Source organism: Sminthopsis crassicaudata, chromosome 2 (genome assembly GCF_048593235.1).
Source record: "Sminthopsis crassicaudata isolate SCR6 chromosome 2, ASM4859323v1, whole genome shotgun sequence".
Taxonomy (NCBI): domain Eukaryota; kingdom Metazoa; phylum Chordata; class Mammalia; order Dasyuromorphia; family Dasyuridae; genus Sminthopsis; species Sminthopsis crassicaudata.
In genome coordinates, this window is record NC_133618.1 from 586,008,998 (window position 1) to 586,027,736 (window position 18,739).

Genomic DNA, 18,739 nt, shown 5'->3' on the forward strand with positions numbered 1-18,739 from the left:
TCTAACCATCCAAAATATAAGTAGTATAAAAATTTGAGAACTTAATAAAATTGTTAAGAAGATCAGATATTCAACCAAAAAAATCAGAAAACCAGACCTTTATCATATTTAAAACCCAAGTTCTATAATAAGAAAAATACTTCCTGTTTCATGAAATTTAATTTCACTTTCACCTGTTTCAGAGATGATTTTCCAGAATCACAAATTTAAAATTAATAAGAATTCTGTTCATAAATTTATAGTACATAATAAATATATACATAATCACTTTAAAACTTGTAACCTTTCTAAGCCTTGCAAAACTTTTGTAATTTTTATTTATTTATCTATTTATTTTTTTGCTGAGGCAATTGGGGTTAAGTGACTTGCCCAGAGTCACACAACTAGGAGGTGTTAAGTGTCTGAGACCAGATTTGAACTCGGTCTTCCTGACTTCAGGGCTGGTACTGTATCCACTGCACCACCTAGCTGCCCCAAAACTTGTGTAACATCATAGGAATATGTTTGGGAGGAAAAGTGTGTTTACAGTTGTAAATTTTAAATAACAAAATGAAAGTCTGTGCTTTAAATCAAAACCAAATTTCTCATAGTGAAATAAAAACAAAACTATTTGCTATCAAGGATCTTTAACATGTCTTCTCTTTCAAAGTCATTTGAATTTTTTACTGGAGGTATTTAATGGCTCTGCTTTGATCCTGACCATAGTTATGAAAAGCTCCTTCTCTTGAAGGAGAATCAATTTTTGAACTATTTTAGTAAATTGTTTAAAAATAACCAGGTCATTTGTGTGTCTGTTTGATCTTTGAAGTGGGTTATTAGAATTAGAGAAAAAACAAAGCATTGGATTTGGAATTAAAGGATCAGTGTTTGTTCCAGCTCAGTTACTTAACTGCTATGTGATCCTGGATGAATCACTTTGCTTCTCTATGCTTCAATGTAATTATCTATGAAATAAGAGAAATAAAACTTGGTCAGAATTGTCTTTAGGCAGAGTTCTTTGTAAATCTTGAAGTAGTATATATAAATGTATATTTACTTGATTAAAAAATTACATTATCACTTGAAATTTAAGAACAAAACCCATAAATATTGTATTATTCACATTTAGGTTGTTTTATCATATTGTGGATTCAGATGAAGTCAGTACCAAAATTTTAATGGAGTTTAATAAAATGAACCTTCCAGGAGAAGTAACCTTTCTGCCTCTCAATAAATTGGATGTCAGAGATACAGCCTATCCAGAAACCAATGTAAGTTATTATTTTGGGGTATGTGAATATGGGTTGAAGTAGGGATAAGAGGCAATAAGGAATGTGCATATATTTGCTTTTATATATTTCTCTTAAGTTTTTAAGCATTCTAGCTTCTTATAAATGAAATAGAAAATATTTTATAGCTATCATTACCTGAAAGTACAGTAAAAAAAAAAAAAAAAAAAAAAAAGGTATAATCTTATTGACAGCTGTGTATATTTTAAAGTTACTCTCTGGTGCTACTCTCTATTATTTATAAAGGGATATATAAGTAATATTGTTTCCTTGAACTCCACTATATTTCTTTATTGCATTTTATTTAATAGTGCATTGGCAACTGTTATTGAATCGTCATAACATGTAGCCTTTGTGAAATGTCTAATTTTTAAAGTAGTAAGAATTTGAAGTCTACTCTCAAGATTTTTAAATTTACTTTGAGGTGATGTTTATTTTAGCAGTGTAACATTCTTTTCATACAAATTGGAAATCTTTTAAAATATCTACAGTGTAATTTTGTGTGTGTGTTTCACACACACACACACACACTACAGTTGAATTTAATTAGCTCCTCCATTTTCACTCTACATGCTATTGAATGGAACTGAAATCACAGAGCTATGTGGATTGGGTTCACTGTGCACTCACATCACATGATTTCAACTGGTTCCTCATTGCAACAAGGCACTCATCTTTTTTAAATAAAAATTTTGTTTCAATTAAGGACTTATTTTCTCTCCTCACCTTCCCATTTCCTCAAGAAGTGAAAAAAAGAATAACCAAATCCTCATAACAAATACATTCAAGCAAAACAAATTCCTGCATGGACTGTGTCCAGAAATAGTTTTCATTCTGTATTTTTGAGTCTTATCACATAGCATTCTTCATGGATTCTCTGGACTTATGGCTAGTCATTATATATAGAGAGATTAGAGTTCTTAGCATTCTTTTAACATTAATTTTTACAATATTTTTATTTTCTGAATTAATACTTTGATTTTGTTCACTTTACTGTGTCAGTTCTTATAATGCTTTTCAAGATTCTCTGAAACTGTCCCTTTTGGTATTGCATATATAGCCCATTTCACTTTGTATGCCATGGTTTGTTCCCTAAATGACAGAAACTTCCTTGCTTTATAGCTTTTTACTATCACAAAAATAGCTGCTATAGATATTTTGTACATATAGCATATTTTCCTTTTTTATTTCATTGAGGCATGTTTAGTAGTAGTATCAGTAAATTAATAGCCCCAGCAATTGCATATGCATACATTAGTAACTTTGTATGATTCCAGATTGCTTTTTAGAATGGCTAAATCATCTTATATCTCCATCAGTAGTACATTAATATACCTATTTTCCCATCTCCCAGATCCATCCAGCTCTCTACTATCCTTGTTTTTCCTTTCATGTAACATTCTGTCTTCTGATCTGGCCCCTGTTCCTGAAATGATCTCCCTCTAGCTCTTGGCTTTCTTGGTTGTCTTCAAAACTCAATTCATGAGATAATCATATCTCATGTTTTATAAGCTGCCTTTTCTGATTTCCCTTGCTTCTAATGAAGCACTGAAATTACCTTCCTTTATGTATTATATTTCTCGTGTGTGTGTGTGTGTGTGTGTGTGTGTGTGTGTGTGTGTGTGTGTATTTTTTGTTTGTTTGTTTGTTTTCTCCCCCAAAAGGATGTTCTCTTGAAATCAGGGACAATTCTTTTGCCTTTCTTAGTATCCCTAATTCAGCACATTGTCTACTACATAGTAATTGTGCCTGTCAGAGGACCAGAGTTCACAACTAAACTTTACTTTTGGTTAAGTAAACCCTGTGGCACTCAGTTTCCTCATTTCATTGAAATGAAGGAGTTTAATTAGATGGCCTTAAAGATCTTTCAAAGTGTTAAGTTTTTGATGCTGTTTCTTAATGTTTCAAAGATACCTAAAAGACTGGGATTTGAATTTCTACCAGCATTCATTGGTTAACTTTGATTTGATGTATGCTGTAACTGTCTTGCTACATGTAATATGGCTACTTCCTTTTCAGGATGCTATTCCAATGATAAGTAAACTAAGATACAATCCAAGATTTGACAAAGCTTTTAAACATGTATTTGGAAAGACCCTGATTTGTCGGAGCATGGAAGTTTCTACACAGTTGGCCCGTGCCTTTACTATGGACTGTATTACTTTGGAAGGTTTGTGGTCAATAGTTTATATTCAATAATGCTTCTTAATTGTTCTGAATTACAAGCTTATTAAATTTTTAGCACATATGCTAATATTAGAATGTCACTTATAATTTGTTAAAGTTAGTCATGAATTTCAAGAGTATTTATAAGTTTGTTATTTATAAAATACTGCATATTAATTTAAAAAGGACTGTGTTATGCTTTCTATTCTCTTTTGGTAAGAAAAGAAAACAAGCATTTAAAAAAAATTTTATTGAAATGTTTTGGTTGTTATTTCTAAATTTCCCCATGTCTCCATTTATCTCCCTAATCCTAGTTTAATTGACATTGGCACTGTAGTACAGTGGAAAGATTATTGAAAACATGTATGTCTTTCCAACTCTCACCATAGGCAAGTCATTTTACCTTTCCAAGCCTGTGTTTTCTCATTTATAAGTAGGGAATCCCTCTAGAACACATAATAAAGATTAAAATCTCTTATTTCAGCCCCCAAAGTCATGTACTTATTAATGTTATTTTAAAATGTAGCTCAATTATTACAAAAAAGAATTGCTTTGGTAAACACTATACAAAAATATATGCTGTACAAAATCACTGTTTTTCTGTTTTCTTCCTAGGGGATCAAGTCAGTCATCGAGGGGCTCTAACTGGAGGATATTATGATACCAGAAAGTCTCGGCTTGAATTGCAAAAAGATGTTAGAAAGGCTGAAGAAGAACTAGGTGAACTTGAAGCTAAGCTCAATGAAAATCTTCGTAGAAATATTGAAAATATCCTTTTAGAGAATGGAATATATTGGGAACTTTTGCATCTGTTTTATATAATGTGTAGCTTTTTTTCTCAATTGGTAGATTAATAATTTACTTGTTTACTTAAATATATTTACTTTCATCCTACCTCATAAGCTTATTTCGTTAGCATCTACATATAATTTGAGTTAGTAAAAAATTGCTTCCATGTAGTTTTTATGGTTAATTAGTTATTTTTTTCTATCTAATGCCAACATTCATTGGTTGAAAACAATTATTTTCCTCAGTCTCTTTTTTAAAAATTATTTAAATCAAGAGACTTTAAAAATTATTATTTTTTAAAATTCCAAATTCTTTCACCTTACAACTCAATCAGAAGGCAGGGAGGAAAAAATTATTATAAACATAGTTAGATTTCCGTATTAGCTTTGTTCTTCCAGCCTTTCTCCCTCCCTTCCCCCCCCCCCAAAAAAAAAAGAAAAATATGTTTTAGTCTGCACTGAGTTCATCACTTTTCTGGCTGATGGTAGATAGCATGCTTTATCATGAATCCTTTGGAGTTGTAGTCATTTTGTTTAGCCATTAGGTTTCTAAAAGTTTTAGTTTTACCTTGCTATTACAATGTAAATTGTATAAGAGACTATGTAGACTCTTCCTACCTTGTCCTACATTAGTTCATACATGTTTTCCCAAGTTTTTCTGTTAGCCTTTCCCTTCATTACTGCTTACTACTTGTTAGTTTTCAGCAGCAATGAATTTTACCTTTCAGAGAGCATGTAGGCTAGTAGGATGAGAATATAAAACTTTAAGGGATGATATTTTTTTTTAAGCTGACAAAAACAAATATCCTTAATATTAGCAGAGTTTACTATTAATATTTACAGATAACACTTTTTGCATATTTTGGTCAGTTATATTAAATATAGCCCAACTATAGACATATGCAATCTTATGAATATTATTTTAAAATCTACCAAAGCAATTCTTTTTTTTTTTTTTTTTTTTTTTAATAATTGAGCTAAACACTATACAAGTACTATACAAAGTGCCTAAAGTTACTGGTTTCTAATTATTGACTGCCTTTTTTGAAATTGCTATAATTCTCTCATTGGAACCTAGAAACCTGGTAGTTATGAAGGAGTCCTGTGATATATTATATATTGACCCAATTTAGGGCCTTATCTTAATTTAGTTAGAGTCATTTAATTTTGTCCTGTGTTTCAGATAATCACTTCTGAACATATTGGTACTGTTTATCATGGTTTTGTGGGATCCCATTCGTCTAGCCTGCAACCCATAATCTTTCTTTTACCCCACTGCAGTAATAGAATTACCAGTTGCATTTCTAGTAAAGTGAAGTAGAGGGGATTTGATGTAGTTTCTTTAAGTGAATACTGTCTATATTAAAATAGCTCTCTATGCTGATGAGCATTACTGGACTAAAATTACAATTTTAGTATTTAGTAATTATTAGTAATATTTTTTCATTAAGTTCTAGTAGAGTTTGTTTTACTCTCTGGCTGTACTAAATTTAAAAAAATACTTAATAGTATATCTCAATTTTTAAAAAATGCCAGTTGCTTTTTAAATTTATCAGAATTCATTTTTACTTAAATATAGTAATTTACTTTAAAGGCATAAACAAAATTATAATAGTTCCTGATTTTATATTGACTAGAAAATCAATATGGGTATTGATATGAAGTTATATATAGTTTGAAAATTGAAATATTTGGTTCTTAATATTTTGAATTCTTTGCAATTTCACAGCTTCAAAGATTACTGATAGTACTTCAGTGAAAGCATCTGTAATTTCTTTCAGTACTCTGGAATATAATCTGTTTGGGGATCAGGTGTTTTGAACTTATTTATAGCAACCAATTCACAAACATTTATGAAGCACCTGATATGTGTCGAGTTCTGTGCTAGGTTCTGGGTATGCAGAGATAAAAGTGAGACAGCCCTTGTCCTCAGTAAGCTTATAGTCTAGCTAGTTATCAATGTTCAAATATATAGATGATTCACATTGAATGGGGGAGGACTTTGGGATGTGGAGGTACTAAGAGAGAGGGGCACCCAGAAAGACTTTGTGGAAGAGGTGACGTGCCAGCTGAACCTTGAAGAAAACTAAGCATTCTAAGACAAAGGTTAGGAGGAAATATGTTCCAGGGAGAGGGAACAGCCACCCCAAGGAGTTGGAGACAGGGAAAGAAAAGCCATGCATGTATGAGGAATTTTTTAGACATTTTCTCCTTTATGTTCTGCTTTCCTTTTCTTTAAACCATTTTGGTTGTTACTGTTTTCAGTCTGAAGTTAATTCTCCTTAACATAGAAAGAGACTAGGAATTACATTGTTATGGTTTTTGTTATCACATAACCTTGCAACATCATTTCTCTGTTCTCTTTATCTTAGTACCTACCTCAAAATCTAGGAGATTTCAAACTGGCTTATGTTGATGGTACTACTGTTTAGATCATTAGTTCCCCTCCCCCCCCTCCAAGTCATCATATCATATTATGTTAAGTGAGTAAATTACAGATTTAACAGATATGAATAATGTAGGAAGTAATATGTTATTTCTAAATTCACAGTACATGCTGGACTATGATGCAGATTCTGTGACTAATGTTTCAGATGCTGTTGCAGTACTGACAAAAGATTTCAGAACGAATTAGTGACATTAGAGGATGAATAATTCTGATTTAGGATTTTGTATGAGAAAATAGCAGTCATGTCAGGAGAATCAATTGTATGAAGAGTAAAGCTTTTTAATATGAACCAGGCACAGGCAATGATTTGTATTAGTCCGATCTTTTGTATATGTGTATATAAGTAAGCTTATATTTTTAATTTTTTAATTGGCTTCTATTTAAAAGGTAAAACATTCAATTAAGTTGAATGTGTTTTGATTCTATTAAGTACTACTGAATGCAGATTAAAAATTGCCAGATTGTGTTGGACTCATTACATTTGAGAACATAAAAAAAAATAAAATGGGAAATAAATGAGAAAGCAAAGCATTGACAGAATAAAAATAACTGACACATAGTACCATAAATCTGATTTTATTTATTAGAAAAGGTACAAGTAGTTTTTTTATAACATTTCTGAAATAATTTTATTAGATTATAGTAGCATAGCATGATTTAAATGGTGTTCTTTTTTAAATTTTATATAGTTTTTAAACATTATTGCCTTTTCCCAGTGAATCCTACCATTCTCCATAAAACTACCCTATAACTATAACAAAAGAATGAAATTAAGTAAAACAAATCAATACACAACATGTCTGTTTGAAAGCGGTAAGCATTAATATGTAACTCTAGGTTACATAGAGTTTTGGAAGATTGCTCTGATAACATGATACTTAATGGTAAAAAGTACATGGAGGGGACAAGGTAGGAGGTGGAAAAATAATATTGTATGCAAAATTGTACAGAATTTTCCTTAGCACATTGTATGGATTAATAATGAAATTGATCAACTTATGAATCAAATGCAACAAATTGAAACCCAACAGAGGAAATTCAAAGCATCTCGAGACAGTATTTTATCAGAGATGAAGATGTTGAAAGAAAAGAGACAGCAGTCTGAAAAAACTTTTATGCCAAAGGTACATACATAGATATTCTTAATTTCTTTCTCTTGATTACTGCTAGAGATTTTTATTAATATCCTGAAATTAGGGATAATTTTATGATAACTTAATTTTAATAATGCCAACAATGACAATCTAGAATTTGGCATTTTAAATATATATACTATAATATTTCATTCCTTCTGGCTTTATTTACTGACTTGAGAAATATTTACATTAATGACTCAATCTGTCACATAGCAACGTAGCTTGCAAAGCTTAGAGGCAAGTTTACATGCCATGGAATCGACAAGAGAATCACTAAAAGCAGAACTGGGAACAGATTTACTCTCTCAGCTCAGCCTGGAAGATCAGAGACGAGTGGATGATTTGAATGATGAAATTCGGCTGCTACAGCAAGTAAGTATGATTTGCTAAATAATCTTAGTAATTACTATTGTGACTTTTAATAACAATTATAATAATTAACATTTATAAAGTAATTATTTTGTGCAAGGCACTGTGCTAAGTACTAACATCTCATTTATCCATAAAATAACCCTAGAAGCAGGTGCTACTATTATCTCCATTTTTACAGATGAGAAACTGAGGCAGAGATTAAGTGACTTACCTAAGATCACATAGAAAATATGGATCTGAGGCTGTATTTGGACTTAGATTCTCATGACTCCAAGTCCAGCACTCTACACTGCCACCTAACAACATCATGCAGTAAAAAATAATCTTAAAGGTTAAGTTATTTATTTATTTTTTAAAGTGAAATATAAATATATTTAGCTTCTATTTAGAAAACATGTCAATATCAAGAAGTAATAAAAGCTTGCTTTATAAATGCAAGTAATTTGATTCCAGTTAGGATTAGCACAAGAAATCTAAAAGGTATTTTGACTGATTTTTAGGTGCATTTTCTGCTATATCTACACATACACAACCATGTATATATTAGTAATAGCACCATTTTGATTAAGTGTATTTTGATGTAGTTTGGTATGAAGGCAAAGGTGATACAACACTAAAGGGAAAAATAAACAAAGTGGAAAAATACAAGTAGATAGCATTTTAAAATGGATAATGGAGATTTTATTATTAAAACCTTTTTTCTGTCTTTTTAAAAAAATACTAATAGTTTTTTATTTGTCAAAATCATGCAAAAATAGTTTTCAACATTCATCCTTACAAAACCTTGTGTTCCAAATTTTTTTTCCTTCCTTCCCTTCCTCCCTACCTCCTCCCCTCGACAGCAAGTAAACCAATATAGGTTAAACATGTGCGATTCTTCTAAATATATTCATATTTGTCATGCTGCACAAGAAAAATCAGTTAAAAAAGGGGGGGAAATGAAAGAAAAAAATAAGCAAGCAAACAACAAAAAAGGTGAAAACACTGTGTTGTGATCCTCATTCAATCCCCATAGTCCTCTCTGGATGTAGATGTTTCTTTCTATCACAAGTCTGTTGAAATTAGCCTGAGTTACCTCACTGTTGAAAAGAACTACATCTATCACAGTTGATTATCATATAATCATGCTGCTGTGTACAATGTTCTCTTCTACCCACTTCACTTAGCATCAGTTCACGTAAGTCTCTCCAGGTCTTAATGAAATCATCCTGCTGATCGTTTCTTATAGAACAATAATATTCCATAACATTCATATATCATAACTTTATTCAACCATTCCCCAACTGATGGGCATCCACTCAGTGTCCAGTTTTTTGCCACTGTAGAAAGGGCTGCCACAAATATTTTTGCAAATGTGGGTATTTTTCCTTTCTTATGATTTCTTTGGGATACAGGGCCAATAGGAACATTGCTAGTTATATGCACAGTTTGATAGCCCTTTGGGCATATTTCCAAATTGCTCTCCAGAATAGTTGAATCAATTCATAGCTCCACCAACAATGTATTAGTGTCCCAGTTTTCTTAATTCTCTCCAACATTTATCATTATCTTTTCCTGTCATCTTAGCTGATCTGAGGATGTGAAGTAGTACCTCAGAGTTGTCTTAATTTATATTTTTTTTAATCAGTAGTGATTTAGAGCATTTTTTTCATGTGACTACAAATGGCTTTAATTTCTTTATCTAAAAGTTGTCATCTGAAAATTTGTCTGAAAATCCTCTGATCATTTATCAGTTGGAGAATGGCTTGTTTTCTTACAAATTTGCATTGATTCTCTTATATATTTTAGAAATAAGACCTTTATCAAAACCCTTGAATGTAAAAATTTCCCCTAGTTTTCTATTTCCCTCTTAATTTTGGCTGCATTTTTTGTTTGTACAAAAACTTTTTAAAATTTAATATAATTAGAATTATCCATTTTGCATTTCATAATATTCTTTAGATCTTTTTTAAGATCTTTCTCCACAGATCTGAGTAGACTATTCCTTGTTCTCCTAATTTGCTTATAGTATCATCCTTTATGTCTAAATTATGAACCCATTTTGACTTTACCTTGGTATAGGATGTTAGGTATTGGTCAATGCCTAGTTCTGCCATACTATTTTCTAATTTTCTCAGAAATTTTGGTTAAATAGTGAATTCTTGTTCTAGAAACTGGAGTCTTTGGGTTTATTAAAACACTAGATTATTAAAGCTATTGATTATTGTGCCTTGTGAACCTAACCTGTTCCACTGATCCATGACTATTTCTTAGCCAGTACCAATTGGTTCTGACAACTACTGCTTTATAATGTAATTTTAGGTTTGGTACATTTAGACCACTTTTGTTTGCTTTTTTTCTTCCTTAATTAATTCACTTGAAATTCTTGATCTTTGGTCTTCCAGATGAATTTTGCTATGGTTTTTTCTTGCTTTATGAAGCAATTTCTTGGCAGTTTGATTGGTGTGTCACTAAATAAGTAGATAAATTTTAGGTAGAATAGTCATTTTTATTATATTAGCTTGGCGTATCCATGAGAACTTAATATTCTTCCAGTTGTTTAGATCTGATTTTATTTGTGTAAAAAGCATTTTGTAATTGTGTTCATATAATTCTTGGCTTTTTCTTGTCAGGTAAGCTCTCAAAAATTTTATATTATATACGGTTATTTTAAATAGAATTTCTCTTATCTCTTGCAAATATATGTTTTTAAGGGTTTGAATTAGTGTTGTGGGAAATAATAACCATTCATAGAATAGCTTGCCTAAAAAGGGGATTATATGGAAGATGGAATATCTATCTCAACAAATATTATAAAATAATATTTCTGTTAATTCTTCATTGACCTGTTATGGTAGCTAATATCAATCTGTGGATCAGTGTTAGAAAACCTTAGTTTAGTATAGTGAAATTTCTTTTTATATCTATGACTCCTTTTTCTTTTTTCCTTAATTCTAGGAAAACAGACAGCTCTTAAATGAAAGGATTAAATTGGAAGGCATAATAACTCGAGTAGAGACCTATCTCAATGAGAACCTGAGAAAACGCTTAGACCAAGTAGAACAGGTAAAGTTGTTCTTCTTTTATGGATTCTTTTGATAATAATCTTTTGCTGCTTGTAATAGTTGTATTTTATAAATAGAGAGAGGTTGATTGTGGACCTATTTTTATTTTTCCCAAGAAGGTTCTATTAAGGACACAATGACAGAATGAAAAATAGTTCCTGCCTTTAAGGTCATTGCATATTCCTGTAATATAATTGTGCTGCTTCTCTCCTCTTCACCCCCCCACCCAATATTTTTAAAAATAATATAATTTATTGATATCTTTTGTATTGTCATTATATCCTTCCTTTTTTCCCTCAATCCAGAATATATTTCTTATAGCAAAGAATGAAAAAGAAAGATGGGAAAAAAATCAGTTCAGCAAAACTTAACCAACACATCAGCTTCAGCATTCAATGCCCTTAGTCCCACAGCTCTAAAAAAAGAAGAGTTACATTCTCATGTCTCTTAGCTTGATCTGTTTTAAAGCCTTCTAATGAGAATTATACTTTATTACTTTATGAGTTTAAATACATGGTAACATTGTGTATTTCAGGAACTTAATGAACTGAGAGAAACTGAAGGTGGTACTGTTCTCACTGCCACAACATCAGAGCTTGAAGCCATCAACAAACGTGTAAAAGATACTATGGCACGATCAGATGGTTGGTTTCTTATTCCCTAAAACCATTCATTATATTTTTGTAAATTTATAAAATAATTCATAACATTTTGATTGAAGGAGAAATACTACAAATCATTAGGAATCCAAAGTGTTAAAGTGTGTGCTAATTATTTTTGTGTATTCTTTGTTAACATAAGTAATTTGTGGGGAAGTCTAGTTTTATTGTAAACAATAGATCCCATCTATTTGAAAATTTTGTTACTAATGCTATAATGAAAATAACTTAAATTATCTGAAATGGGGATTGGACTAACTAAAAAGTTTGTCATACTTTTGAATTTTTGAGTGTAAAATTTGCATAAGAGAAATCTGGAAATTCCAAGGTTATTCTTCAGTGTTTTAATATTTTGTACTACTTAATTCCATTAAGTTGTTCTTAAATTTTCATATTTGTTTTCATCATTCACTGAACAAATAAAACCTTGACAATTTACTAAATTGTTTACAAAACTAAAACCTAATCCTTTGTGCATCAGATTCTGATTTTTCCCCATATTTTTACCTAGATCTGGACAATTCCATTGACAAAACAGAGGTTGCAATTAAAGATCTTCAGAAGAGCATGGAGCGCTGGAAAACTATGGAAAAAGAGCACATGGATGCTATAAACCATGATACAAAAGAGCTTGAAAAGATGACAAACCGGCAAGGGATGCTTCTGAAGAAAAAAGAAGAGTGTATGAAGAAAATCCGAGAGCTTGGGTCACTTCCCCAAGAGGCATTTGAAAAATACCAAACTTTAAGCCTGAAACAGGTTAGTTTCCAGTTGGAAAACTAATCATGGATTTTACTCTATATGTCAAAATTTTATTGAGAACTGAGCTGTAAAGTCACTTTTTTCCCTCTTCTAGCTGTTTCGCAAACTAGAACAATGCAACACAGAATTAAAGAAATACAGTCATGTCAATAAAAAAGCCTTAGATCAATTTGTAAATTTTTCGGAACAAAAAGAGAAATTAATTAAGAGACAGGAAGAGCTGGACAGGGGCTACAAATCAATCATGGAGCTGATGAATGTCCTTGAACTTCGAAAATATGAAGCTATTCAACTAACTTTCAAACAGGTATAGTTTAATTAGGTTAAGCCCCATTGTATGCATTTTGTTTGTGTTGTCATGGTTTCTTTTCCATGCTACAGAGTTAAACAAAGATGTGAAATGAATTATTTTCTCACATATAGTAGAATTTCATTATGCCTTTTGACAGAACAATGCTTCCCAATCCTCAAGTCACTATTTTGTTTTCAAATATATATGAATATTTCAGTTTGTCATCATTTATAATCATATCTGTCCTTATTTGTCATGTTGTAACTTAAGGGAAAGTCCTCCTAATACTGAAATAACTTTTAATCACATCTCTAAGTAATACTTGTAATAATTTCTATTTTAATAAGATTTATAAGGAAATATAAATCATAATATTTTTATTTGTTTTTTATCCAAGGTATCAAAAAACTTCAGTGAAGTGTTTCAGAAATTGGTACCTGGTGGCAAAGCTACATTGGTGATGAAGAAAGGTGATGTGGAAGGTAGTCAATCTCAAGATGAAGGAGAAGGAAGTACTGAAAGTGATAGAGGTTCTGGCTCACAAAGCAGTGTCCCATCAGTTGATCAATTCACTGGTGTAGGAATAAGGGTAAAACACCTTTTGAGTTCACTTTTCTCAAGTGTGCTATAGAAAAACTTAGTTGCTAAATTTTAGGAGTATATGAAGAATTTAAATTAGTCTTTGTAGATGCAAATATTTTAAAACTTTCTTAAGGACCGACTTATGGAAGTTGTTTTTGGTTCAGTAGCTATTAGATATAATAGTAATTAATAATTAAGTAATTATTACTACTTAATATTTTCATAGGTATCATTTACAGGAAAGCAAGGTGAAATGCGGGAAATGCAACAGCTTTCAGGCGGACAGAAGTCTTTGGTGGCTCTTGCACTGATTTTTGCAATTCAGAAATGTGATCCAGCTCCTTTTTACTTGTTTGATGAGATTGACCAGGCTTTGGATGCTCAACACAGAAAGGCTGTATCAGGTAAGGCTTTTTAATTTATGCTTTTTTTCCTATATAATAAAACCTGATGAAATGTAATACCAATCCTCTACAGAATCATAGTTATAATTTTGTTACAGTAGTTTTTTAATAATCAATAATCCTTCCCCTATCAGTATGGTAGCCTGATTTTATGTAGTTGAGTTCCATGAGCTAGAAATAAAGCAGATCTCTTGAGGCTCGGTTTAGTTCTGATCTAGATAATATGCCTGCCTTAATTTTTATGGAGACCTTTTATATTAAAGCTCTAGGATATTTCTCTGTACATGAATAGCCATGTAATGAAAGAAAAAGGTACGTATCAATGTTATGCTAGGTAATATGTAAACTAATTTTGTTTCTGTAATGTGACCTACACAAATGTAATCTTCATCTTCTTTAAAGAATTATGACTCTTGGGGTAGCTAGTTGGTGTAGTAGATAGAGCACCGGCTCTGAAGTCAGGAGAACCTGTGTTCAAATCTGGCTTCAGATACTTAACACTTTCTAGCTGGGCAAGTCACCTGGGCAAGTCACTTAACCCCAACTGCCTCAGCAAAACAAATAAATAAAAAAAATAAATTTTAAAGAAAAAACAATTATGAAAAAATAATCCTTTTGTTGTATAAAATATTATCAAATATTTGAGAAAATCTCATTTTTTTTTATCTGAGAAGTACATGTTTATAAAAGTGAAAGTATTTAAATTAACCTCATGCTGATAAAAATGTTAAAAAAAACAGACTAACAATTTCATAATTACATGGCTCTTTCTTAGAAAATAATTTATGAAAAAGTACTTATCAGTCCTCTTTATAGGAACAACAAGTAGTTATATATGTATATTCTTAGTAATTGTATGCTTGGAATGTGAGTGTTGTATTAAGTTCTCATTTATAATGAGAAATTTTCTCTAAATAACATTTAATTTTGCAGATATGATTATGGAACTTGCTGTACATGCTCAGTTTATTACAACTACATTTAGGCCTGAACTACTTGAGTCAGCTGACAAATTCTATGGTGTAAAGTTCAGAAATAAGGTAATTCTTTCTGATCTCCTTCATGAAATACTGTTTTTTTACTAACCCTGATAATTTATCTTGATTTCTGGTTTTTTTCCATTTCAATTAATGGAAAACAACAACAACAACAACAACAACAACAATATTATCTGAGTTAATGCTAAGATAATGATGTGATGTTAGTTAAGTTTTTTTCTTTGAGGCATCCCTATAGAAGTTTGTCAATTTCTAAAGCACCTATCCACCTTCAACAGTCACTTATTTATTGATAACCAGTCATGTGCCAGACACACATATATGTCTGGTATAAAAACTTAATGGGTTTAGGAAAACATCCCACAGCTTTAGCTTGCTTTCTTTCTTTCTTTCTTTCTTTCTTTCTTTCTTTCTTTCTTTCTTTTCTTTCTTTCTTTCTTTCTTTCTTTCTTTCTTTCTTTCTTTCTTTCTCTCTCTCTCTCTCTCTCTCTCTCTCTCTCTCTCTCTCTCTCTCTCTCTTTCTTTCTTTCTTTCTTTCTTTCTTTCTTTCTTTCTTTCTTTCTTTCTTTCTTTTTTAATGCAGTTATGCTTCCTTTGTAGGTTCCTCTGTTCTCTTCTATGTATTCTCAGACATTGAATTCAGCAAACATTTATTATGCATCTACAATATGGTAGTCATGAGGAACACAAAAGTGAAGAATGGCATACACTTTTGCCCTAAAATAATTTACAATTTACTTTTAATAACAATCACAAACACGCACATAATTGATGCTGTCATATGTGTATATGTAAAAATCTACATTAAAATGTTAGTGTAGATTTTGTAAATAAAATATCAAACATATAAAATTATTATTTAATAGTGTTTTTAACAAATTAAGATGGACTAGACCAGAGGAACACTTTTAAAATTCTTTGATCCTTTGAGAAGCTTAATTATAATTTGCCATATCATATAAGGCAAATAACCATTGTTAAATAATAACTGGTTAATGTCAATTTCACCAGAATTTTCCACAGCAGATTATCAAAGTTTAAACTCTATATTCATTCATTTATACAAGACATTATAATTGCGTAGTATAATGTTGAAATTGCTTAGTGTTACATGACTTACTTTGGGAGATTACACTTTAATGTGTGTTGTTTTATCAGGTTAGTCACATCGATGTGATCACAGCAGAGATGGCCAAAGACTTTGTGGAAGATGATACTACTCATGGTTAATTGGAAACTATTGGCAGCTTGTTTGGAAGATGTGTATAGTGTGAAATCTCGACTAAGGAAGTGTACATTTCAAACTAAATATTTGGTCAATGTTAAAATAGTTTTTGAGCTTATATTTTAATTAAGAAGGTCCAAGAATTCTTAGTTTTGGATGACCTTGTGTATTCATTTTATGTTTCTGTTGCTGTATTCTTTTATAAAATAATCTGTTTTATGTATCTTTATACTTGTAGTTTAAGAACTCTTCCTATCCAATCTTTTTGTAAAGTGTCCCTTTGCTGTTTTAAATCTTTTTGAGACATGCTTGATAGCTTTCCCTAATTATAATTTTATCAAATGTACTGCCTCATCCTTTTAAAAAAATATATATATAGCTTCAATTAAATGATTGATTTTATGGCTGCAATTTAGTTGAAGTGTGTGTGTGTGTGTTTTCATTTACAGTTGGAGTAGCTAATTTGAATTTTTTTTAAAAAGTAACATCTTTAATTTTGCTTTATTCCAGTCTAGGGTAAGTATTTAAAGTGGAGTTTGACTTCATAGAAAGGAATATTATTATTTCTGAAATGGAAAACTTCAATATTCTCTTCATTTAGCCTAGTGTATCTTGACCATTTAAATTTTTCCATTATGGTCAGATTTAGTTTATTTTTAAAAAATTAATTGTATTTTAAGAGAAACTTAAAAGAAATCTTAAAGGTCAGTAAATAACAGTGAATATAAAAAATTGGACTGTGATCCTGCCCTCTGTCTAAACTATTTAAATTAAATAGAAATTGTTCCTTAGTACTGGAATAATTTCCTTTCTTTAGGTTGGGAAACATAGCTGGTAGGCCAATAAATAAGTTACCAAAAAACAAACAAACAAACAAAAAAAAAAAACTAGTGAATCAAGAGACTAGGATTATATTCCTCTGTCTATTATCAAAATTGATTTTGTGTTCTTGGAAATAAATAAATCTCATGTATCATAAAAGTTTCTCATGTATCATAAAAATTTCTTTTTATATTATATGGAGGTATATTATATGGAGATAATATTATATGGAGATAAGATAATATAATGAAACTTGTCCTACTAATTCAGATGGTTGCCATGAAGATAGAATGATAGTTTTTAGAAGTTTTTATTTTTACAATTTTTATTTTTCATTATTTGATAGACAAGAAACAGGATCACCAGTCTCTTATAAATAGCTTTCTTTTTTAAATGTTAGTTTTCAAATTGTCTTTATTTGTCCTCTTTCAAATATCTTTTTTTTTAATGTTCCAGTGAGCCACTTTTCTTTTTCTTCTTTTATCTCACTATTATTCCTCTTCCCCCATTGCTCCTAAATTAAAAACAAAACAAAACAAAACACAACACTCTTGTAACTAATAACCATAGCTAAGGAAAATAAATTCATACATTGGACATGTCTGAAATGTATTCCTGTTCTGCATCTCAAGCTCATCTAATTTCTGTTAGAAATTGTAGGTATGATCTACTCTATAGTTATGTGGTTATTCATTTCATCAAAATTCTTATTTTCCAAAAAAATTTTTTTTACATTATTGAAGTCACTGTATAAAATTAGTTAACTGCTTCTGCTCATTTCATTCTGCATCAGTTCATACAGGTCTTTCCAGTGTTCCATTTTATAATTTCTTTTTAGTTTGCAGTAATTCTCAATTACACATTCATTTACCATAATTTGTACAAATATTCCCTTATTGATATGTGCATCTTTATTTTTTAGTTCTTTGCTAAAAACAAAAATGTGCTTCTATAAATATTGTACATATGAATTCTTTCCCTTTGTCTTTGAGCTCTTCACATTTTAAAGACAAATGTAATATGATATCAAACTTTAAAAGTTGTTAATAAATATTGTAAAATTTTGGCTTTTTGCCTCTTGACATTGATATTGCAAACTTATTTAACGGACAGATTTGAATGAAGATTGTTCAAGGGAAGTTTCATTAAGATGACAAAATTTTCATCCTAGTGGGATATGAATATTTTCTAATCTTAGATTTGCTCAGTTTCCACAATAAGTATAATAGCCAATTGTGTGTGTGTGTGTATGTGTGTGTGTGTGTGTGTATGTTTATATGTTTGAGCTTTTCATATGTTTATGTGTTTGAGCTTTTCTATATAGCCCTCCTTAATGTAAAATGTAATATTAAGACGTCCACTTGGAACCACTTAATTTCAAGGAGATTTTATTCATTGATTTATTTTTTTAGTGAGGCAGTTAGGGTTAAGTGACTTGCCCAGGATCAACACGGATAGGAAATGTTAAGTGTCTGAAGCCAGATTTGAACTTGGGTCCTCCTGACTTCAGGGCTGTGCTCTATCTAGCTGCCCCAAATAGGAGAAATATTATAGGATTAGAGGTTTCCTCCTTGAGCACCCTTCTCCTTACCCTACAAAAAGCCAAAAAATTAGCTAACGTGCTTTGACCTTGATTTTTTACAGAATTCTAAAACTTTCTAAAGAGATGATTAAGAGCTTTAATAACTGGATGTGAAAAAGATTTTAAGCTTTCTCCCTTTTTTTGACAAATTATTGGGCTAAAAGATTAGAATGATATAGATAAAATGTAC

At 30.7% G+C, this 18,739-nt stretch overlaps 1 protein-coding gene across 1 annotated transcript in view; it reads left to right on the top strand.

The window, feature by feature from the left end:
- SMC3 (structural maintenance of chromosomes 3) overlaps window positions 1–17,126 on the top strand; it is a 44,199-nt gene extending 27,073 nt beyond the window's left edge. The window contains exons 17-29 of the mRNA XM_074295569.1: window positions 1,109–1,250; window positions 3,288–3,438; window positions 4,050–4,202; window positions 7,644–7,795; window positions 8,021–8,179; window positions 11,117–11,224; window positions 11,759–11,867; window positions 12,394–12,641; window positions 12,739–12,951; window positions 13,334–13,525; window positions 13,745–13,922; window positions 14,856–14,962; window positions 16,079–17,126. Coding sequence (XP_074151670.1) covers window positions 1,109–1,250; window positions 3,288–3,438; window positions 4,050–4,202; window positions 7,644–7,795; window positions 8,021–8,179; window positions 11,117–11,224; window positions 11,759–11,867; window positions 12,394–12,641; window positions 12,739–12,951; window positions 13,334–13,525; window positions 13,745–13,922; window positions 14,856–14,962; window positions 16,079–16,150 — 1,984 coding nt within the window. The 3' untranslated portion in view covers window positions 16,151–17,126. The remainder of the gene's footprint in view (window positions 1–1,108; window positions 1,251–3,287; window positions 3,439–4,049; window positions 4,203–7,643; window positions 7,796–8,020; window positions 8,180–11,116; window positions 11,225–11,758; window positions 11,868–12,393; window positions 12,642–12,738; window positions 12,952–13,333; window positions 13,526–13,744; window positions 13,923–14,855; window positions 14,963–16,078) is intronic.
- Window positions 17,127–18,739: the final 1,613 nt, after the last annotated feature.